Here is a 23958-nt window from a genome sequence, read left to right on the forward strand (position 1 = left end):
CTATTGTGTAAACATGATCTTTGCCACGTTCTGAAACAAAGTTAATATACTACAATCTAGTGTTCAGAAATGTTAGGATTTTCAGTATTTTATTTTCCAAACATTATTTTAAAAGAACATTTAAAGGCATCAGAAATACAAATCTGGCCTAATGATTAACATAGGAACAATTATTATAATATGTTTTAAGTACATCACACACATTGCATCACAGTAAAGCATCAAGAGAACTCAATTATCACATCCTGTTAATGAATCATATTCAACTGAATTCTCATCTCTAGTTCTCACTTAGCCCTTATGAAAAGTGATATATGTCTGTCTATACCTATAATTTGACACAGGTATACAAAGACATATATAACTCATGAAGAATAAGTTATATGTGTCTAGCTAGACCTATATTTTCATGATCTAGACCTAGGTAGACATACGTAAACTTATGAAGAGACAAGTTTCGTATCTATGTATCTATATCTACAACTATAGATATAGACATAGAGGGAAGTGAAGAATCTTGTTCCCTATGTATTTCATGCACGTTGATTCAGTAAGTTCGTATGCACATAAAGAGACTGAATACTTTCCATCCACATATTTCATTTTCTTTATGCTATAGTTCTTAAGTCCCAAAAATGGACTCAATATTAATCAATTTGTCTCAAGTCCAAAGGAAACCTGACATTTAAAATTTTACCAGTAGAAATTACTTTTGTTTTAACCTTTTATTAAATTACATTTTAAAAGCCTGGACAGAAAAAGAGATATATTACTTTAAAAGTATGAACCATCTTCTTGGCAAATATTGTTAATTACAAAGCAGTTTGGCATATTAGAATACATAATAGGATGTGAGTTTTTTAAAAAAAGTATATTTTCTAATTTGCCACAATTCCTCAAACGATCTTGGAAGAGAATATTTGACTTAATATTTGATTTCTTAATTCTTTATCTAAAAGACATAATATATTAACCTATCTTATGGGAATATCAACAAATGAAAATAATATGTATTAAAGATATAAAATTACAATTGAAATAGGCAATAATGACTTCCAAAAATAGGAATTAATTACTTGAAAATTGGGAGAGTGGATATTTTCTCTTTTTACAAAATTTGAGAGCAAAAAAAAAGGAAAAGAAGAGAGAAGAGAGGGATTTGGAAAGGGAAGAAGGAAGGTAAAACAATCCTAAATGTTGAATTCAAAACCAAAATAAAACCTAGGCCTCACATTTGAATCTCAGAAATTGAACCAACTGCCTAACACTGGAAGAGCACAGTTGGAAGGGCACTACAAACGGAGTCCCTTTCATCCAAAGAAACTAAGTGCATTCCAAGTTACAACAATAATGGTTTAACTAACAGTTTTATAAATACAAACTTTTGTATCTTGATGCTTATCTATGTCTAACAGTTACAGTTTCGAAGTTCTAGTCAGTTCAAATGCTAATGGTATAATGAAAAACATTCTTACGTTAAAACATGGATTTGCAGGTGTTGAGCTATCACAGCGCACATAATAAAATTAGTTTCAGGAATAGAAATATTTAAGCTATTTTTTCCTTATTACCCATTTCCAATTTAAGATTAGTGTAAGCAAGATAGAATCAGTAGTTGGAAAACAGATAATCTTGAGGATTTTTCTACCACAACAATTAATAAAGAGACAAAAATAAGTGATCTCTAAATAGTTATCTGAATAGTGTCAAGTGATTACTAAACTCTTCTCACACAGAAGGAAATATAAATCAAACGTTCCCACCCTCATTTCTAAGCCTTGCTAGGCAACAGTAGAGACTGGCCACTGCGTGACGGCAGCCCGTGTTGCTGCCCGTGGCACAGCACCAGCGATGCCTGCAGCAACGCTTCCTCTCCCACCTGCAGGATGTCCTCCAGAGTGTTCTTTAACAGGACTCTCAGATAAGATTACTTTTAAACAGAGTGATTCACTTTAAGAAGCAAAGATACCTTTCATTTTAAAAGACTGATCAAGCTACTCGACACAAAATAAAGTCTAAATAACAAAAGACAACAATTGTTATATTTGACTGTCCTTCGTAAGGAAAGTACCTACTGCCTGTGTGAGTACTTTTGGTAAGGAGAGAATTACAGGTGACACACTCAAATCAAACTATCATCAAAAAAAGCATATTATTTCCCAGGTTATTACTCCACAGAATCAAAATTCACAATTCAGCTAATAAAAGTACTCGTAACACCTCAGCAAGGATTGTATCTTCACATTCTCCTAAAAATTCAAAAACATAGAGCTATAAAATCTATAATATTGGCTCAAAGAATCATACTCAGTTGATTTTCTACTTTAACAGGTGATTATGCCTGGCCCACTCACAGGTATGGTAAAAAAGATGGGAGCACAGGTCAAGGTAAAGGTCTAAATAAACTTTCAGATTAAATCTTAAGGTGTCAAGAAACTACAAAGCAAACCAACAGACAGTAAGTATTTCAGGCAAAAGAAAAGTCTTCACTGTCAATTCTTCAGCAAAATCATTAAATTCTGGTCTGATAGTGATGCCAAAAAGTTAAGAAAGACTCAGTCTATGACAGTAAATCACTTACAGAAGATTCTGCAGCCCCCATGACTTTAAACAGAGGGGACTGGAATCTGTTTAGCGGATGTGCTATCATATTCCTGCAACAAGTCATTAGTGGTGTGGTAATGCATGGCAATGTACGAGTTGGCAAATCCGAAAGAGTTCACTGGCTGCAAGGTACATGGGCTGCTCTCACCCTGGGAAGGGCTACTGTTATAGATACTGTAATAAGGTTCAATCCGCGTGTTGATGGGGGTCGAGCTGCTCTGGCCACAATGTTGGTGTCCAGCAGAGATCTTGGGACTCACCATGCTTTCCTTCGAATGACTCGGGCCGCAAGCCTGGTCCACAAATTTCTTCTGTGGCTTGGGAGACAACATGTAGGCGGAATTTGTTTCATGATGGGAGGATTTGTTTCTGTTGACTTCCAAATTCCCTTTTCCCATGGCTCGAAGTCGAGTCTTTTGTTTGCAGCAGAAGAAGCCCAGGCCTATGTATTGGAGGCACCAGAGCACTTTCCTTCTCAGTCCTGCACTGTTCCGGGAGTAGATAAAAGGGTTCAGTCCTGACTTGAGAAAGATAAGGGTAAATCCAAGAAGTTCAAACTGGTAAAGGATGAAGCTCGCACTGTTAGACAGAACCACCTGAACCAAGGAAATCCCCAGTGGAAGACAGCACACCAGGACCGACAGCACAATGACCACACAGGTGACCACAGCTTTGGAATCCTTGGCCGTGGAGAGGTTGATGGCTGATACCAGCTGCAGTCGGCTGGCTGCAGGAGTTGGCAGCTGGTTGGGACTCTTGGTGTATCCATGGGTCTGTACATGCTGCAGCTTGTTGTAATGCTGGTTCCTATATAGGGCTGGCATGGTACACTGGATGGGATCTCCACCTCCCTTCACGTGGGTTCCCATAAAAGGGTGTGGTCTGGAAGCATCAACTGTGATGACAGGGGGACACTTCCTTACTTGAGCATTCCTCCTCAGGGTCTGAGCAATCATGATGTAAGAGACAGAAACCACAGCCACACAGAAGGTGAAGTCGATCACGTAGAGAGATAGAATGGCTTTCCCTTCTCCGGGCATTAGACTGGACATGGGGAGACAAAGATGAGACTTGTTGGTTTTCAGGGTAGCCAAAGTAGCCAGGGTGAAGCTGGTGGCCCAGAGTAGTAGAGTGAGGAGCAAGGTGCAGGGGAAAGAGGAGGTCCGATTTGGCTGCTTCCCCAACACCATGCGGAGCCGGTGCAGGGCAATCACTGCCACCGTCTTGAGGGACATGATGATGAAGCCTGAACTGGTGAGATGAAAGGTGAAGCAGAAAGCATCTGGGATGTTTCTGGCTGAGCTGAAGAACAACACAAAGGTGAACATGGGGGCAGTCACTCCGCAGATGAAGAGGTCACAGAAGGACAGGTTCAAGATCATGAAATCAAAGTTGGTTCTGAACTTCCTGAAGGCCGGATCAAAGAAGGACAAGAAGACAATGAAGTTGCCATATGAGCCCAGGCAGAAGATGATGGTGAGTAGGAAAGTGCAGGTCACCAAGGTGGCTGTGTGGATGAGATCCTGAAGATCCTCCTGCAGAGAGGAGCTGTTTGCTCCCCGCCAGGCAGGCATGGGGAGCGCCGTGGCATTGGAGGTATCCGGAAGGGGGTCTGTCGAGTTCATCCTCAGAGAGAAATGCCCCTTCCTGCTGTTCTCCAGAAATGTTCAGTGGGAAGAGTCAGGGTTTCAACTCACAGATGAGTGATATGGGACAAAAGAGGCCCAAGGCAGATGAGCCTGCGCACGGAAATGCACACCCAGAAACAAAAAGGAGTTAATACTAGGGTCTTTATTTTTGCTTCCCCCCCACCCCCACAGCGCTAGACTCTTTCAGCTCTGATCTGGGATACTGAAAGCATTTCTCCTCACAAAGTCCAACAGTGAAAAGACACAAAACACTTCAAAATAAATCCATCCAACTGATGTTCAGTTACATGACATTGTGGATCTCAAGCGTGTTTTAAGTCTCACCTGGAGAACAAGTTAAAATGTTTCAGCATCACGTGGAGAGTAGATTCCTGGATCTTACCCTTGAGATTCTGACGGAGGAATGCACAGGTGTCACTTTGAGCACTGTTTCCATGAGTTATACAGAGCTATGACCTCTCCACCAGAGATCACAATCTGGGAAGGAGACCCACTCACATAGGTTATTACAGCCTAACGTGGCTTCAGGGTGCTGGGGAACTACAGCAGAGGAGAAGCTAATTCAGTCTGCGGACAGAGCTGCAAAATAATGAAGGGGGTGCTGCAGCTGAGTGAAAGGCAAGGGACAGGGAGCTGCGACGGTCTTAGAGAAGAACGGTCTTTCCAACAGAGACTGAGGCAAAAACCACGTGCGTCCAAAATGCATGCAGGAGGGTATTGTAGCTGTATGATGACATCCTTCAGACAACTCCTATAAATTACTAAAAACATCCATCACAATCTCCCCCTAGAAAGAATCCCTTATTTTTCACAGTATTTATAATTTATGCTCCCAGCTTGGGATTTCTTGGCCAACTCCTTATCTTTCTTTGGGGTTAAAAACAAAACAAAGACAACTGTCTGGACAGCATTAGTGTGCGTGTTGGGGCAGGTGGGGAGGGGGAGTGAAAACAACAAAGGAATCTTGGGAATTACATTCCAAAGTAACAAAGGGCAAAGCTCTGTTTTGTAAACTCTGAGTTGGCAGGAGAATGTGCTACCATTTCTCCAACAACAGTACCTTCCCGATGACACCAGAGAGAGGCAGGTGCCCATCCCAATGTTCCTTCCCTCAGGTGACAGCGATAGTGTGTACACAGTATGTTCACATGCTTCGTTCCGAGGGCACTGAGATGAGAAAGACCCTCCTGCTCCTTCTTTCTGCTTTAACTTTCCTCTCCCATTCTGAAATAAGATTTACTGTACACTTGCACAAATCCTCTATGAAGTCCCAAAGCCCCATCCCCGGTGCTCAACTTCCTCCCCAGGTTGCACTGAGTGGGACTGATCACGCCGTTGGCACTTTGCTCCTGAGAACTGAACAGCATTTGCTCTCATTCAACACTGAAGAATAACCAAGACTTTGGGAGGTCCAGGACTGAAGATGTTTTGGAATATTTAGCCACCAGCTCAAGGCAGATACCAGAGGCATCTGATGTTAACCCCTTAAGTTGTTGGATCACTGAAGCATAGAGCAAAAGGCCAGGTGAGAAAGGAGGACTCTAGCTATGATCTTACTGAGGACAGAAGCCTCAACAGTGAACACACAGGTGAGACCACACCAGGGAGTATCACACACACATCAGTCCTGGGAGACACACGTACCCAGCTGGAGTCTTTCACTAATGCATTGTTAATAGATATACAGAGCGGGCCACAACTAATGGTGAATTTCTCCACGGGAAAGTGAGACCAGCGTCTCTGCACCTTCCTTTAGAAACACCCATGAGAGAGAAAAGTATAAATTCTGAACTTTTGTTGCATGATGAATGGCATTAAAAGAAATATTCAAAACTCTTACAGTTTATACTTAAAGACTATAAACCTGCTTTTAAATACTTTGGCTACCTATGTAGTGAGAAAGACAATTTTTTATGGTTTAAAAAATTTGTTAACTAAAGGACTGGGGCTAACTTTATGTAAGGGGAAGCAGAAGAGAACAGCCAATATTAGAAGGAAAGAAGTGGACCCAGCGCGATAGCATAGTGGTTAAAGCCCTCGCCTTGCACGCACTGGAATCCCATATGGTTGCCGGTTCTAATCCTGGTGATCCCTGCTTCCCATTCAGCTCCCTGCTTGTGACCTGGGAAAGCAGTCGAGGATGACCCAAGGCCTTGGGACCCTGCACTCGCATGGGAGACCCAGAAAGAAGTTCCTGGCTCCTGGCTTTGGATTGGCTCAGCTCCAGCCGTTGTGGTCACTTGGGGAGTGAACATTGGATGGAAGATCTTCTTCTCTGTCTCTCCTCCTCTCTGTATATCTGCCTTTCCAATAAAAATAAATCTTCTTTTTAAAAAAAGGCAAGAAGCACAGAGGTGAAAATAATTTGAACAGCAAGCCCCTTGCCCCCAGCCAAGGGTTTCCTCTTGAGAAGGAGAGCAATGAATAGGTTGAAGAGCAACACAGGAATTTGGTTCCGAGGGGAAGTTGGAAAGCTGCCAAGCTTGGAACCATGATGTTCAGAGAAACAAAGGGTAAGCAGATAGTAATGAAGAGACAGAATGATGGCGGTTATGAAGAGCCCAGGCTAGCACAAAAGGCAGGGGAGCTGCTTCTCAAACAGCAAGTGAGAGATGAAATACCACCACGGTCCAAGGAAAAGAGTTGATTCGGAGGAGTGAAGGAAAAGTTTTTACTTTTTGGGCAGTTGCATGTTTTCAATCATTTTTGGGCATTTTCAGTAAATTTGAAAAATAAAGGCAAAGTCAGGTTATGAAAGAATGACAACATAGTTACCAGCATCATCACTATTATATTCGTTTAATCAGGTGCCAGGCAGGGTTCTTAGTGCTCCACACTTTCACTACGGAATCCTCACAACAACCTTGAAAGAATTAGTGTAACATTTCCATTTTGAAGATAGGAAACTGAGTCAGAAAGCCAGCATGGGGCAAAGTGGTTGATCACTGATGTGAGTCTCCTCAGCCGCTCTTCAAAGCCCCTGCTTTGCCACCTTGAAACCAACAGCAGAGCAGGCAGTGCGGTCAGGGGTCCCTGGACAGGAGACAGTCACCAAGCTCCAATGCAATGGCAGCTTATTGCATGCCAGGGACTTACACTAGAAGCTTGACCCAAGTTGTCAAACCTCAATTCATTCTCACAGTAATTCGATTAAGCAGCCACTGATTGCAACCTCTTCTGACAAAAGGGAGTTCTTGGAACCCCAAATTCTAAATATCTAGGTCTATCTACAGACACAAAATCCTCTTAGGTATCTTTATGGAAAGCTTGATCATGATAGGTTCTGTATAAGGTAATTATACATTGCTTCTACTGGGGCAATTAGGAAAAAAGATATCAGAGACTAGAAAGGAAAAGAGAGGAAAAGCAAAAGATGGATCAGAGGAGTAGAATTAGGCAGAGTTGGAGAAGCAAGGACCGAAACAGAGGGGAAGGAAACCAGATCTTCGTACCAACTCCTGGGACTTGTAGAAAGAGGGGGCTGAGATCACAAATTAGAACAAATCTGACAATGTGGGGAAGCAAATTAATACCCATTTGCTACTCCTCAATGATACATTACCAAAGCCATCTTTGGTGCAAGCATACAAGCTACACTCTACTACGGATGGACAGGACCAGAAACAGGCCCTGAAGAGGTGGTTAACGCCATTAACTCAATGAGCTTTTAAGTTAAGCATGCTTGCTTAGCATTATCAAGAGACAATGAATTCACAGGCAGCTGACTGCAACTGAGGGATCGTAAAGTAACTAGTAAAGAAAATGCTTTGTCCAATGGCAATGATTTCTCGTGTAAGGGCCTCTGTTTTGCTCTGATCTTTACTAACCACAATAACATTTTAATGAGCTTTTATGACTAAATTCATGATCTGGATTCTTCTCTCCCATTCTTCTTTCTCAAGGCCTAAAACCCCCTAGGAGAGGCACTTCCAAAGCCTAATAAGCCTCCCCAGACAGCAAGGTTCTGAATTGTAACTATTCCCATGGCATTTGTATTGATTCGGAAAACCTAAGGGAGGTTGGATAACTCACCCAAGGTCAGTAAGATTCAAGCCAGATGTAGCTGACGTTACCAAAGCCCTCTTTCTACCTCTTCAACTACCACTTGCAGCCTGGAGCAGCTGACGGGGGCGGATCATCTGCTGGGAGGGATGGGAAGCTGCCCCCTCCCGCCCCCTCTCAGCCCGAAGACACAGTTGGTGGACTCGGTTCTCCAGCGCAGAGAGACTAGAGGGAAGGGAGGTCGCTCCAGGCGGGGGCGGCCCACGGGTGGGGGCTCCCCGGGGCGGGGAGAGGTGATGTTCAGAAGGGCCTAATCCAGGGCCCAGAATCCTGTGAGGGAATCGGTTGACAGACTGTAGGGTGGAGAGGGCTCAGTCAGGGCGTGGGGCTGCTGGGCGAGGACCGGGAGATGGCCTCTCCGCAGGCCGCGCCGTGGGGACAGGTGCGCGGCGGCCGGGCCCAGCACTGCCGCGCTCCTCGCCAACTCGCGGCCTCCCGACCCGGTCCTCTCGCAACCGTGGGGTCGTTCCCCCTCAAGGGGTCCGCGGCCTCTCACCTGCCGGGTGGGCGCAGCGCCGACCCTCCTCCTCCATCTCTCAGCCGACACCTCAGCTCGGCCCGCCGCCCCGTAGCATGCAGGGCCCCAGGCCCCGTCGCCATCGCCGCCATCGCCGCCATCGCCGCCGCCTCCGCGCATCCCGGGAGCCGCGGTGAGCCGGGGGCGCGGAGGCGCCGTCAAGGAGCCGCCCCCCTCGGCCGGCGCCCCTCGTGTTCCACCTCGTGCCCGGGACCCGGACGCTCCCGCCGCGCGCGCGTGAGGCGCTTTAGTGGTAGAGAAAGGCCAGCGCAGGAACAGAGGGGGCACGGCAGGGCCGCGGGTGGCACAGCGCCCCCCAGGGAGGCCTTTGCCGCAGAGGAGGGCGCCGTGAGGCGGGCCCCCGGCGTCCGGGGCTTGCGCGGGGGTCGGTCCGGGCCTCCCCGCCCGCCGCCCAGCTCCCTCAGGAAAGGCTTTCAGGCCGCCTGCTCAGCGCAGCGCCTCACGAGACTTTGGAAATGTAGGAGTCGTCCAGTTCAGAGTTTTGTCATTCTAGCAATGTAAATCAAACCAACTTGAAGTACTAGTGAACTTAACTGAGGGAACACAACCCTGGTAGGAAAAAATAAAGTTGATAAGGTGAAAGCAAGTGTTGTTAACTGCAATCTCTAAGTTTGCAAATGGAATTACCAGTAAGTACAGATAATTTTATTCATCCAATTTCTCTCAGGTGCTTTTGACAGTAACACACACACACACAAACTGCAATGCAAACCGATACATTTTGAGCAAAGCAAGTACTGGAGCCTCTTAATTTTGGGGTGGGTACCTGGTTGTGATGTCAGTGTCCTATGTCAGAGTGCCTGGCTTTGGCTTAGCTCCTACTCATGCAAATCCAGCAAGTCACCAGGTGATGGTGCAATTGGTAGGATTCCAGTTATTGGTCACTGGCTTCAGCCCAGCCTTTGTGGATATTTGGAGAGTGTGCCAGCATACGAAAGGTCATTTTGTCTCTGTCCCTCAAGCAAATAAAAAATTTAGATCCTGGACCTAAACATTTCTCCTAGAATGGCTCCATCAAAAGTTGTTTTTTTGTTTTTGTTTTTAGTTTATTTTTATTGCAAAGTCAGATATACAGAGAGGAGGAGAGACAGGAAGAACTTCCATCTGATGATTCACTCCCCAAGTGACCACAACGGCCAGTGTTGCACCCATCCGAAGCCAGCAGCCAGGAACTTCCTCCAGGTCTCCCATGCAGGTGCAGGAACCCAAGGCTTTGGGCCATCCTTGACTGCTTTCCAGGGTCCCAGGCCACAAGCAGGGAGCTGGATGGGAACCGAGGCCCAAACAGGATCCCGGAGCATTTGATGCAAGGACTTAAGCCACTAGGCCACGCTGCCGCGCGGAGGGGGGTGGGGAGGAGAGGGCCCTATCAAAAGTTTTAAAGCATGAGGCTGGTGCAATGGCACAGAATGCTAATCTTCAACCTGCAATCTAGCATCCCATATGGGCATGTTAGAGTGTAGGTAAATGTTAGAATAATAAAATGCTATCTTAGAATGATAGTATATTAGAATGCTAGAACGGAATGTTTTTGTTGGGCAGTGTGAGATTCCTTTGTGCTATTACTGCTACTTTGCTAGGTCAAGAGGCACCTGGACTTTGGGAGGATTCCACTTTAGCGATAAATCTGTTCTTTGCTGCCCTGCAACTTTGTGAACCCAGGTGCAGTGGGGCAAGGGCGCAATTCTCCGATCCCAGGAACAGGAGGAAGATATGGGTATGAGAACGGGATAAGTCATAAAGATAATGGGTATGGAAACGGAACAGGGTGCGTCTGAAGGCCATAAAAATTAACATGTCTAAGGTTGTTACATTTGATGTATTTCCTAGCCCAAAAGGACCTGTATCATCTTCTGTCTTGGGCGGACCATCCGCTTGGCTGGCCTGCGTGCCCCAAGTGCGGTCTGCCCCCAGCATGCTGGCGCAATAAACTGTTCGCTGTTTGCATTACCAGCGAGACTCTTTGTCGTTCTCTGGGGGTTGACTAGCTCGAACTCTGACATGGGGGGGCGGGGGGCTTTAGCCCGGACTCTAACAGGCACAGATTCGTGTCCCAGCTCCTCCACTTCCCATCCAGCTCCCTGCTTGCGGCCTGGGAAAGCAGTAGGGGATGGCTAAAATCCTTGGGCCAGGAGCTTTTCTGGGTCTCCAACACGGGTGCAGTAGGTGCAAAATCTTTCTCTTCTGTAAATGTACCCTTCAAATAGAAATCTTTAAAAAGTTTTAAAGCATGAAGTTCTTAAAATGTGCATTGCCCCATAACTTGTAGTAAACTAAAAACCCTAACATTTCATGAGAGAATACTAAATAAATAAATCTTGACAAAAATCCATAAAAATTAAAAGTTGGAAAAAATTTCTAAAAATATTTTTAGAAAGATTTTACTTACAGAGAGATAGACACAGATACAGAGACCTTCCATTTGCTGATTCATTCTCCAAATAGCCGGATCCAAGAAGATGTGAAGCCAAGCATCAGAAGGCTCTTCTGGGTCTCCTAAGTGGCTGCAGAGGCCCAAGGATTTGGGTCATCCTTTGCTGCTTTCCTAGTCCATAAGCAGAGAGCCGACTTGGAAGTGGAGCAGCCGGGACTAAAACTGGTGCTCATATGGTATAAAAAATATGCCGGCACTGCAAGTAGATTAGTCTACTGAGCCACAGCACCAGCCACCAGGAGAAACGTTCTTCATTAAGCAAAATAAAATCACATCATCACTCTTTTTAAAAGATTTATTTTTACTGGAAAGGTAGATATATTGTGGCCAACTGGCCACCAATGCCCAGAGATGAGCCAATCTGAAGCCAGGTGCCTGGGGTCTCCCACGCAACAGCAGGGTCCCAGGGCTCTGGCCCATCCTCTATTGTCTTCACAGGCCACAAGCAGGTTGCTGGATGGGAAATGGAGTAAGCAGGACTCAAACTGGCATCCAGATGGGATCCTGGCACTTACGAGAATTTAGCCTCTGGGCTATCGTGCCAGGCCCTCATCTGTCCCTTCTATCCACATTGTATCAGTTAGCAAATTAGAAAAGAACTTGGCAATGCCAAGTATTTTAAATGAAAGTTGGAAACAACTTTCTTGTTCATGCATTATGGTACTTCAGTTTGTAGAAAACAGGACTTAAAACTTGGTGCAAAAAAAGTTGAAATCCATACTCAATATTATAAGCTTTTCAAAATAATACATGTTTTGCACTAACATACTTACACCTAAACTTTCAACCATTCATTTTAATTAGGTAAGTAAATCTGAACATTTGGAAGATAGCCCAGTGCACTAGCCTAGCGGCTGAAGTTCTTGCCTTGTATGCACTGGCTCTAATCCTGGCGGCTCTGCTTCCAATCCAGCTTCCTGCTTGTGGTCTGGGAAAGCAGTCAAGGACGGCCCAAAGCCTTGGGACAATGCACCCGCGTGGGAGACCCCAAAGAGGCTCCCGGCTTTGGATCAGTGCAGCTCAGGCTGTTGTAGCCGCTTGAGGAGTGAATCAACATACAGAAGATATTTCTCTTCTCCTCTCTGTATATCTGACTTCCCAATAAATAAAAATAAATCTTTAATTGGAAAACTGCAGATTCTTTTAAAGGATCTATTCAGAATCTAAGGATTAGCCTTTACAACCGTAAAATACACATACTTTCTTGTACCCTCACTGCTCTCTCTTCTGCCTAACTAACACTGCATTCTCATTCCTAGTAAATCTTACTGCCTCCTCAGGGTTCCTGCTCCATCGATCCCCTACCTTTCCAATGTACTGTACATTTTAAGAACCATTTGAGATAACAGCCATCATCCAGCCTTTTTTTTTTCCTGAGGTCACTTGTAGAAAATTTAATTCATGGCATGGTTTGGAAGATTTATCAAGCTAAGTAAATTTCCCAAATGCCCACACAATCCTGTGCACATCAATGAGAATCATGTAGGCCAGCGCTGTACAACAGAACTTTCTGATGGGAAGTTCATGTGTGTTATTCAATGTGGCAATCACTAGTCACATGCTAAAATAATCTCTTGAAATGTGTTTATTCAGACTGAGGAAATAATCTAATAGTTGGAGCTGGTGTTAATGGCATAGGTGAGACTGTAATCTGTGAAGCCAGCACCCAATGAGCTCAGGTTCGAGTCCTAAATGCTCCACTTCAGATGCAGCTCCCTGGTGGCATGACTGGGAAGGTTGCAAAGGGAAGTGCACAGGAGCTGACCGGTAGCATAGCAAGTCACTGCCTGTGACACCAGCATCCCATGCTGGAGCACTGGCCGAGTCCTGGCTGCTCCATTTTCAACCGCCTGCTGATGTGCCTGGAAAGGGATCAGAGGAGCTCCTGTCTCCTGGCTTCAGCTTGGCCTAGTCCTAGTCATTTGGGGAGTGAACCAGCAAATGAAATATAACTGCCAGGCTTGGTGGTGTGGTCTAGTGTCTAAAGTCCTCACCTTGAACGCCCAGGGATCCCATATGGGTGCTGGTTCTAATCCCGGCAGTTCCACTTCCCATCCAGCTCCCTGCTTGTGGCCTGGAAAGCAGTCAAGGACGGCCCAATGCATTGGGACCCTGTACCCATGTGGGAGACCCGGAGGAGGTTCCAGGTTCCTGGATTCGGATTGGCATAGCACTGGCCTCTGCGCTCACTTGGGGAGTGAATCACCGGACGGAAGATCTTCCTCTCTCTCCTCTCTGTATATCTGACTTTGTAATAAAAATAAATCTTTAAAAATATATATATATAACTGCCGTGCAATAAATAAATACATCTTAAAAAAAAAAAAAGAAATCCACAAGAATCACTGCCTACACAACTGTCTTCCCCCTTTAATGAAGACAAAAGCCAGGTGTTAAAAACAATCCATTTATTAGATTTTAAACTAGTTACACAATTGAAATAATCAATTTGGCACTACTCTATACAGGGATTATACCTGTGTATGCTGACACTTCAATACTGTAACATGACCACTGCTGTGCTTAGGTCCGTACTGAGTCAATTAGCAAGTAGATACTAAAAAATATACTGTAGTGTTCCTTTAAAGGAAGACTGTACAGGTTGTGTTGCAAGATGACATTCCCCAATGTGTGAATTACTTCAATCTAAGGATGCTTTGCACTCTATTATCTTGTCATAGGTGTTAGCTTTTAGAGATGCACACAAAAGTTACATAAAAATTCAGACATTCTAATAATAAATGAACTACAAAAACAAAAAACAAAACAAAAAAAAAACCCGGAAACAACAAAAAAAAAAACCCCAAAAACAAAAACCCCAATCCAAACCAAACCCCACACCTTCAGCTTTTGTAACATAAAAAGATAAAGAAAATAATTTAAAAACACACAAAAGGCATTCAATGGGCACAAAAGCCCAAAATTGCTATAATAAAGAGCTACATGTGAAATCTTTACAAATTAATTACACAATGATGTTGTGTAAAAAGTTCCATCTGTACAAAGTCTTGCCAATGCTATGTCTACAGTTTATACAATCTTTTACACCTATGTAACATATATTAAACAAGTCAATTAAATATCAAGCCTTATTAGTTTTTCAACAATTCTGCAAGCAAAGGAAGCAGAAAGGAAAAAAAAAAATCACAGAAATTCCGCAAACACAGCAGTCTTCCATTTAAGTGAAATACAAGTTTTCAAAGAGGGCTCAAACAATATATGGAAAGAATACAAGTAAAAATCAACCAGTCAGGTTTTTATTATTGTTGCTGTTTATTTTCAAAATCACACATTGCACACACAGAATACGCAATCAAAAATGTATTCACCAAACCCCCGGTTTTCTGCAACTGGCTCTATTCAGCACCAAATCTCCAAGGCTGTGGGAAGCGCAGACACAGATTTCTCCTCTGTGTCTTGGTCAAGCAGTCCATCAGGTCATCCAGCGGATGGGTTCAAGACTTGTCCCTGTTCCTTTTCTCTTCCAGGTTCTCCAGAGCCAAGGCTGCAGATTTATTACTCAGAGCCCTGCAACCATCTACAACTAACCTCTGTTGGGGAAGGATTTAAAATCATTTGAGATGAATGAAATGACAGGACCTGTACTGCTGATGGGACAGTCTCCATTCCAAGTGAACTGTTGCTTAATGCGTTCTTCGACTGTTTTTTGGACGCCATGATCATACTGGGTAATTATTTCTAGTCTGAGACCTTGTGACTTTGTCAGATGTCTCAAAACAAAAGTGATCAATATTCTGGAAACATTTCCAGACAAGTTAGGAAATCAAACTGCAGCTGAGAACCTGTGGAATGCAGACTAAAGAGACCAAGCACAGAAACCACCAAAATGATGAGAGCTCTACAGAGGCAGCGTCTTCAAGCCTGCAGTGAGCCACCACAGATGGTACCTGAGGATCTGGATTTTCTGTTGCAAACAGCCCAAAGTGAGGACTAGTCATCTATATCAGGGAGAAAAAACAAAAAAACAGAAACAAAAACCTCAATTAGGTAATGAGACACTAAAAGCCCACACATGAAATTCTATTTATTCATCCTACTCAAGCAGAAAGGCTTGCAAGGCCCTCTTTCCTCAGAGAATAGGTAACACCTTCCTAAGAATCCAGTTGCAATGTTCTTGTTCTAACTGTGTAGCACCAGAGCGTACAGGGCAACCCAAAATGTCCAGACCCTACTCTGAGGCAACTCAGAATATAAATTCATTCCAACTTAGACCCATCTGTTCCCAGCCTACTAAGGACCACTCCTTCACAAAGGTTCCAAGGCAGTTCTATCAATCCTCTGCTTAAGGTTTCAAACAGCAGAGAGAAACAGAAAAGTCACTGGGAACATACTTTCACTAGTCACAGCTTAGCATGCTTAAAAATAAACAAGAGGTAGGTAAAAGGCACCATGGTTTAGGCACTGCTTTGGATATCTGCCTGGGTTCCAGTTCTGGCTTTGCTACTGTCCCAGGCTTCTGTTGCTGTGCACACTGGGAGGCTGCTGTTGATGGCAAATGCACATGGACTCTTGCCACCGACGTGGGACACCTCTAGTGAGTTGTTGGCTCCTAGATTCAGTCTGCCTCAATCCTGGTCAATGTGGGCATTACAGGAGTGAACATGTGGATGGGAGGGCTGTTTTTTTGCTTCTCAAGTAACTAAAATGAAACCCCCCAATCCATTTAAAAATGTTGGCAAAGAAACAAAAAACAAAACAAAAACCCCTACCCTAAGAACAGCTACTTATTAGTTACCAGGCCAATGACATTTGTTAGAGGATGTCACTTTTTGAAAGCCAGCAGCTTGGGCTCAGTGCGGTAGCTCAATGGTTAAAGTTCTTGTCTTGCACATGTCGGGATCCCATATGGGTGCTGGTTCTAATCCTGGTGGCCCTGCTTCCCATCCAGCTCCCTGCTTGTGGCCTGGGAAAACAGTTGAGGACGGCTCAAAGCCTAGGGACCCTGGTTCGGATCAGTGCAGCTCTGGCCATTGCAGTCACTTGGGGAGTTAATTGGTGGATGGAAGATCTTCCTCTCTGTGTATCCTTCTCTCTGTATATATGACTTTCCAATAAAAATCAAATAAATCTTTAAAAAAAAAAAAAGAAATCCAGAAACTTACCCTTCTATGCATAATAGCATGGTGACACAAGAAGATCGGTGAGGACAAGCAGTTGGTCATCAGTGAACTGCTGCTTGTGTTCTTGCCAATTGTCATGGTGTGTTCTTCGGAAATTGGATAAGGTCTTTTTTACAGTCATCTGAGGAGCAGACAACCCCACAGACATTTTAGCCTCTATGTTGTTATGCCCCGATCCCCATCGACCAGCAATGAAGAGTCAGGACACTCGGAGTCTTCTGCGGTAATCTTCAGCAACACTATGTAACCAGAGTTGTATGTAGCATACCTCTAAGTAATGATCTTCTAGAATTTAAAACTACACATTACCCAGGCTTTAAAACTAACAATTTCACTTCTGCCAATACATCAAAACTATAGAATTACTAGCTTCACTTCAAGACAAACCACTGGAACTTATACTATCTTACTAAGTAAGCTGCAGTGTACACAAATATCTATTGACACAGGTGAAAATGACTAAGTCATCAGTCTTTTGACTTGCGTAACTTAGATTCATTATTAAATAATACCATGGCAATTTACTGTTCTAGTAAGATACTTTTTAGCTACAAAAACGTTACAAAAATAAAAGCATAAAACCCAACTTTTCTGACAATATTAAAAACATGATATTTCCACTGAATTGTGAATTACAGACACTTCAATAATTTTTCTATCAAACATCTCAAATACACATAGCAACAAGATCTCTGCAAGATTTTAATAATTACTGGCAAATAGACTCTCCCTAAAGTGGCAGTTGCTGTAGCCAATCAAAAAGTTCAGTGTGCAGGAAACTTTTCACTAGAAATGGTTTCTTACATGACATCACTGATATTATATGGCAAAGAAACTAACAAGAATTCTACCTCAATAGGCTGTGGGTCATTCAGATGTGCACTGAGATTCATCAGGAGCTGGGGCATCCAGGTGGGAACATTGTAAGGACTAGAAAGAACACATGCACCAAGGCCTAGCACCCCAGCATGGCGTCTGACCAACTCTGTAAGAAAAAAGCCACAAAACCAAAGCAGCAATGAAGGTACAAATGTTAACAGTCTCTATGCACTTATGATAGCAAAATGTGCTTTTTAATTATGCTAGTTGTCTTCAATGTGCCAATTTCTACATTTAAAATGAATCTGCATATTCAAACAACAAAAACATGATTTTGAGCTGAACTAAAAATAACTGCATTTAAGAATCAGTCAAGATATTCTATTTATCCCTCAATGACAGCTAACTGAACCTAGGACAACTTGGTATTTGCTATTACTTGTCAAAACTAAGAATAATGTCTTTTCTGATAATTTATTCATTTTTAAAAGTGCAATCCCTGATCCTAACGCAATCTTGAATCAAAGTGCAATTCTGTGGATGAGACTACCCTGCACACAGAATGAATCAATTCATTAGGTAAATACACCACGTATATTCTCAAACAGAACTGCAATGTATTCTAACCATTCTCTAGATTAAGTTAAAGTTCTTTCACAGTATACACATGTGTCTGTAAGTATATTACATGCATACACAGGAACAGAAGAGAACAGGGAGTTAGAGTAAGCTTCAGAGTAACCAAAATTGTAAATGACATCACTTGGTATAACTAAGATATAAAAATAATAAAAACATCTCTCTAAAGCACAGAAACTACAGAATGCATACTGGCATTAGAATTCCACAGAAATATTCTAATATAATGTGCAGTTAGGAACTTTACATCCAACCACTTGACCAATAGTATTTCCAATCTACAACTCACTTTTGGATCTCTTTTAAAGCTACTTTGAGTGAGAGGTATCCTTGATTAATTTGTATGCTAGGAATGAACAAGTCCCTTTGTGTCTATCTATCTCAATTTTAGTTCTTATATTCCAGGCCCTGTTTTCTAGATACAAAACTCTTCCAAAGTAGGAATGTATTTCCTGTATAGATGTGGGTACATACATATTTGTTCAGTAAGCCTCATCAAAACTAGTTAAGTCCCAAAAGAACCTGGGCGTTTCCTACCAGCAGTGTTACCAATGGTGTCTCCCACAGAACCAGGGTCTCGTTTTCTCTTCTTAGGTAGTTTTGTCTTGCAAAGTTGCTCAAAATGAATCTGCATAGGACTGTCCATGGTAAGGAAGTTACATTGTAACAGACCACTTAAAGTGGTAGCAGCCATTTCCCGAACCTGCAGAGATAATAAAAACAAAACAAAAAAAAACAAAACAAAAAGAAAGAAAAAAAGAAAAGAGATCTTCAGTCTAAGGGCATAACAGACACAGGGTGATGTGCAAATGAATACTGTATGCAAATATTTTGTACACTCTGTACAGCGGTTTCATGACATTCTCAAAGGATCTGTGGCTTCAATTCAACATGGATAAAATCTTGGACAGTGCTGCGGTGCAGTGAGTAAAGCCACTTCCTCTGATGCTGGCATATCATATGAGTACATCTGTGTCCTGAATGTTCACTTCTGATCCAGCTAATGCACCTGGGAAAGAGGTGCAAGACAGCCCAGCTCTTGGGAGTTGTACCCATGTGGGAGATCTAGGAGCTCATCCAGGTTTCAGCATGGCACATCCTTGGTCACTGCAGTTTAGGAATGAACGAGCAGACAGAAGATCGATCTCTCTCCATCTCGAACCCTCTCTCTAGAACCCTGCTTTTCAAAACAAATAGGGGCCAAATCCTGGTCTAGGCGAGCTAAACCTCAGCCTACAACGTTGGCATCCTCTGTGGATACCAGATAGTGTCCCGACTGTTCCACTCCTCATCAAGTTACCCTGCTTACGGCCTGGAAAAGCAGCAGAGGATGGAACAAGTCCTTGGCATCCTGCACCCACATGGGAGATCTAGAATAAGCTCCTGGCTTCACACCAGGCCAGCTCCAGGCACCGTGGAAATCTGAGGAGTGAACCAGCAGCTGAAGATCTTTCTCTTTCAAATAAAAACAAATCTTAAAAACAAAACAAACCAAAACAAAACTAAAAAGCAAAAACAAAAACAAGCTACATTAGGACTAGAGGGGCAAAAAGTTCAAGTATTTTAAGCAAAAAATTGTATTTCTCCATAATTACTTTCTCCACTGATAGTTCTCATAAAGATTCTAACTATAATAGCAGTGCCACAAACCTGACACTAAAATCAGGGTGTACTTTTTTTGACTGGTAACAAAAATGCAAAACCCCACCTGAATTCTATGAGTGAAATACACTGTAGATAATTTCACCCAGTTTACTTATAAATTTCAATGGTTACTGTTGGACCACAGACACAGTTCATAGGAGCACTAAATAGTGGTTCATTTAAAATTGGAAATTCCATTTCGGAGAAGGAAAAAAGACAGTAATAGTCATTATCATTTTAAATATAAATCTCAACATTTCCAAATATTCATAATATTTGTCTTTATGTATATTTCTTCCAAAGGTCATTGTAAGTTTTTCATGATTACTGTCTTTTGGACATACTACTTCCTACAAAGTTTACATACCATGATTTCTAAATTTATTTTTACTTGTAAAGGTAGAGCAAGAGCAAGAGATCCTCTATCCTCTGGTCACTCCCTAAATACCTGAACCAGCTAGGACTAGATCAAAGCAAAGCTCCAGCTCGACCAGGGCAGCAATAAAGCATATCAAGGCTGATATATCAGAAATTAAGAACACAGTAGAGCAAATTAAAAGTACAGTGTAGAGTCTCGAAAATAGAATGAAGCAAGCAGAAGAAAGAATCTCAGAATTGAAAGATATTTCCTGTCATCAGGAGGAAGCAAACAAAAAGCTGGAAGCAGAGCTGGATCTGGCCAAAAAAAGTATTCAAGAACTGAAAGACACTATTAAGAGGCCAAATATAAGAGTTAAGGGAGGGCTCCGCAGCGTGGCCTAGTGGCTGGGGTCCTCGCCTTGATCCCATATGGCCGCTGGTTCTAATCCCGGTGGCTCCACTTCCTCTCTGTCTCTCCTCTTCTCAGTATATCTGACTTTGTAATGGAAATGAAATAAATCTTAAAAAAAAAAAAAAAAAAAAAAAGTTAAGGGAGTCCCAGAAGGTGCAGAAAGAGAAGTTGAATTTGCAAATGTATTTAATGAAATAATAAAGGAAAATTTCCCTAATCTGGAGAAAGAATTGGGAAACAAGATCCAGGAGGGGCACAGAATTCCCAACAGGCCTGATACAGAGGAACTAGGTGGGAATTGGGGCTGGGATAAGGGAAATACCAGGAGCCTATGGAACTGATAATAATAATAATAATAATAATAATAATAATAAAATGTAAAATGTGGAAAAAAAAAGAAGTAGAGGCAGGACTTCATCCCAGGCACACCAATGTGGAATGTGGGTATCCCACGCAGCAGCGTCTACTAGCTCCAAAACAATACCAGCTCCACTGTGATGTTTTTATACTCGCCTCCTGTTGGAATACGTTCACCTTCTTATTACCATACTAGATAAAACTCCTAATTCATAACTTGTCATATTGTAGTATAGTTTTCTGGTAGGTTACGATTACTAATTAAAAGGTGTAAACAATTTCACTACTCTTTTTTTTTTTTAAAGATTTTATTATTATTGGAAAGCCGGATATACAGAGAGAGGAGAGACAGAGAGGAAGATCTTCCATCCGATGTTTCACTCCCCAAGTGAGCTGCAACGGGCCGGTACGCGCCAATCCGATGCCGGGAACCTGGAACCTCTTCCAGGTCTCCCACGCGGGTGCAGGGTCCCAAAGCTTTGGGCCGTCCTCAACTGCTTTCCCAGGCCACAAACAGGGAGCTGGATGGGAAGTGGAGCTGCCGGGATTAGAAGCGGCGCCCATATGGGATCCCGGGGCTTTCAAGGCGAGGACTTTAGCCGCTAGGCTATGCCACCGGGCCCAATTTCACTACTCTTAAAACAGGACTTCTTTATTTAAAAGGCAAGAATGAGGTGAGGTTGTACAGAAGTACTCATAGGAGATACCATAGCTGCATTCAATGGCTTAATTCGCCAAGCCACAAAACTGATTCCAAAATTACTTGTAATTTTATTTGCTATGGACTTTTTGCAGCACCCTTGTAATTAATTTCATAAGGTAATAAACTATAATCAATTTAGCTTTCTCACGTATAAATACTTTCTCCTTTCACATCTGAAAATTTTTCTTTTAATTAAGAAAAGTACCTTTTTTTAAAAGTTATTATATATTTATCGGAAAGTTAGAAATACAGAGAAAAAGATTTTCCACTCATTGATTCACTCTACAAGTGGTCACAACAGCCGGAGCTGAGCCAAACCGAAGCCAGAAGCCACGAGCGTCTTCCAGGTCTCCCAGGCAGGTGCAGGGTCCCAAGGCTTTGGGCCATCCTCCACTGCTTTCCAAGGCTACAAGCAGGGAGCTGGGTAGGAAGCGGGGCCACTGGGATGAGAACCGGTGCCCATATGGGATCCTGGTGTGTGCTAGGTAACGACTTTAGGCACTAAGCTACTGTGCCAGGCCCAGAAAAGTACTTTCTTACAGCAATTCTCATTTAGATTAGCAGGTCTTTTCTTCTTATCATGATTTAGATTTAGCTCATTATTACTGTTATTTAATATCACATGTTATTTGAAAAACATGGTTTTAATAAATGTCAAGGTTATAAAAGCTGTGTGTACTGTATGAGAAAATATAAATATAACGTATAAAAATGTTTTAAAAGAAACTCCAAAAATTATAAATTTTAAAGTAAGTACTATAATAATTACAGTTAGAAAACCAAGACTTTTGGGACTTCCACCTTTCCATTTCCATTTCTTCAGCTTCAAACACAATACAGACAGTCATAACCAGTTTGTGAGTATTCTAGGGACTAGAATACATTGACTCCAAAAATGTAAGAAAACTGGATAGATCAGAAAGGTGGAGAAATTTTCACCCCTATTTTCCTGCAGATGAAGTCTATTTTCAGTGCTCTCAATGCAAGACATAACAAGAACATTATCAATGTTTTTATTCCAGGAAATTCTATTTAGTGTATGAAAACTACTAAGTGTTATGTTAAAACTAAACAGTTGCTCTTAATAATCTGTCTTAATACAAAATAACTTGGGGCTGGTGTTGTCCTGTGGCAGGTCAAGTGGCTGTCAACAATGCTGGCACACTGCACAGATGCCAGTTTGTGTCCTCGCTGCTCCACTTGTAATCCAGATCACTCCTCAGGGCCTGGAAAGCAGAGAAGGATGGCCCTAGCATTGTTATCTTGCCACATGTGTGGGATATCTGAATGAAGATCTTGAGCCCGGTTCAGCCTAGCCCAGCACCAACTACCATAAATACCTGGGCAGTGGGCAAACAAATGAAAGACTGCTTTTTCTGGGCCCAGCACAGTAGCATAGTGGCTAAAGTTTTCACCTCGCACACGCTGGGATCTCATATGGATACTGGTTCTTGTCCCAGCTGTTCCACTCTCCATCCAGCTCTCTGCTTATGGCCTTGGAAAGCATTTAAGGATGGTCCAATGCACCTGCGTGGGGGACCTGCAGGAAGCTCCTGCCTCCTGGCTTCAGATCAGCTCAGTCCATCAGCCACTTAGGGAGTGAACCAGTAGATAGAAGATCTTTCCTCTCTGTTTCTCCTTCTCTATTAATCTTTCCAATAAAAATACATAAATCTTAAAAAAAAAAAAAGACTGCCTTTTCTCTCTCCCTCTCCCTGCAACTCTGAATTTAAAATAGGCAATTAAATCTTGAAAAACATACAAGCATCTTCTCAGTATGCAAATAAGCTTCCAAATGGGAAACCCTGAGGGTTTCATTAAAATAACTGAACTCTAATTTTCTATAACTTAAATATTACCTCTAGCTGTTCATCTTCCAAAAGACTTATAACCAGCCATCTGATGTCTTTAACTGCGTCTTCATTGTTTAGGAAAATAAAGAGGTTATAAAATACCATGGTCTGGAGGTAGGTCAGAACTGTGTATCTCGCATGCCAAGAACTGCTCCTTGCTGTCTGCAGTGAGAAATAAGTACAACAATGAAAATAAACAATAATATAATGGCAGATAATAATGCCACACACAAATAGTCATAATTTAATTCTACTTTCACAGTATGTATTTTAGGGCAAGTTTGTCTTACATTTCCTTCTAAAATATTCAATGAGTTATTTGAGGTAAGTTATTCAAAATGCATAATGTGGTAGAGAGTAAGAAAAGAAATACTTGGCTGTTGTTTTAACTCATACCGATTGTTGACCTTGTTTCATGGCTTCTCATTTATGGAAATGTACAGTGATGGAGTACTGGGGTCTACCATATCCAGATGTGGGGGTATAATGCAACATGCATCCCTGCTTCCAGGTGAAAGATGGATTCCCAATGAAACTGTTGGAAATGTGTAGATAAAGGGATGCTGGACTGTCTGGCATTGTACGAGCAATGTTGGGGTACACTTAAATAAGACTGATGGAATTATGATTCCTTATAAAGGACTATACCATTGTAGCAAAAAGGGGAAAATTCTGTTTGGGGGGTTGGAATTTGGGGGGGGTAGAATTCCAGTCTATACAAAAACTGTACCACATAATTCAAA

The 23958-nt window shown here is 42.6% G+C and overlaps 2 protein-coding genes across 6 annotated transcripts in view; both read right to left on the reverse strand.

Annotated features, from left to right (window-relative positions):
* Positions 1 to 1890: 1890 nt before the first annotated feature.
* Positions 1891 to 9078, reverse strand: GPR75 (G protein-coupled receptor 75). Its single transcript, XM_004580144.2, has 2 exons — positions 8812 to 9078; positions 1891 to 4343 (listed from the first exon to the last, which is right to left on the reverse strand). The coding sequence occupies exon 2, from the start codon at positions 4227 to 4229 to the stop codon at positions 2607 to 2609; it is 1623 nt and encodes a 540-aa protein (XP_004580201.2). The 5' UTR covers positions 4230 to 4343; positions 8812 to 9078; the 3' UTR covers positions 1891 to 2606.
* A 5463-nt stretch (positions 9079 to 14541) lies between these two features.
* PSME4 (proteasome activator subunit 4) overlaps positions 14542 to 23958 on the reverse strand; it is a 96661-nt gene continuing 87244 nt past the window's right edge. For 3 of the 5 annotated variants that reach the window (XM_058667784.1, XM_004580143.3, XM_058667782.1), the window contains 5 exons: positions 23222 to 23377; positions 18424 to 18589; positions 17280 to 17413; positions 16411 to 16549; positions 14542 to 15246 (listed from right to left, as the gene is read on the reverse strand). In XM_058667784.1, the coding sequence (XP_058523767.1) occupies positions 16415 to 16549; positions 17280 to 17413; positions 18424 to 18589; positions 23222 to 23377 (591 nt within the window). In that variant the 3' untranslated portion in view covers positions 14542 to 15246; positions 16411 to 16414. Of the gene's footprint in view, positions 15247 to 16410; positions 16550 to 17279; positions 17414 to 18423; positions 18590 to 23221; positions 23378 to 23958 lie in introns of those variants that run through there. The other 2 variants (XM_058667783.1, XR_009245953.1) reach the window with 2 other exon arrangements.

The sequence above is a fragment of the Ochotona princeps genome, chromosome 8 (genome assembly GCF_030435755.1).
Source record: "Ochotona princeps isolate mOchPri1 chromosome 8, mOchPri1.hap1, whole genome shotgun sequence".
NCBI lineage: Eukaryota > Metazoa > Chordata > Mammalia > Lagomorpha > Ochotonidae > Ochotona > Ochotona princeps.

Bases quoted from the DNA above. Each gene is read 5' to 3' on its own strand.
- GPR75 (XM_004580144.2), bottom strand. From the start codon at position 4,229: ATGAACTCGACAGACCCCCTTCCGGATACCTCCAATGCCACGGCGCTC.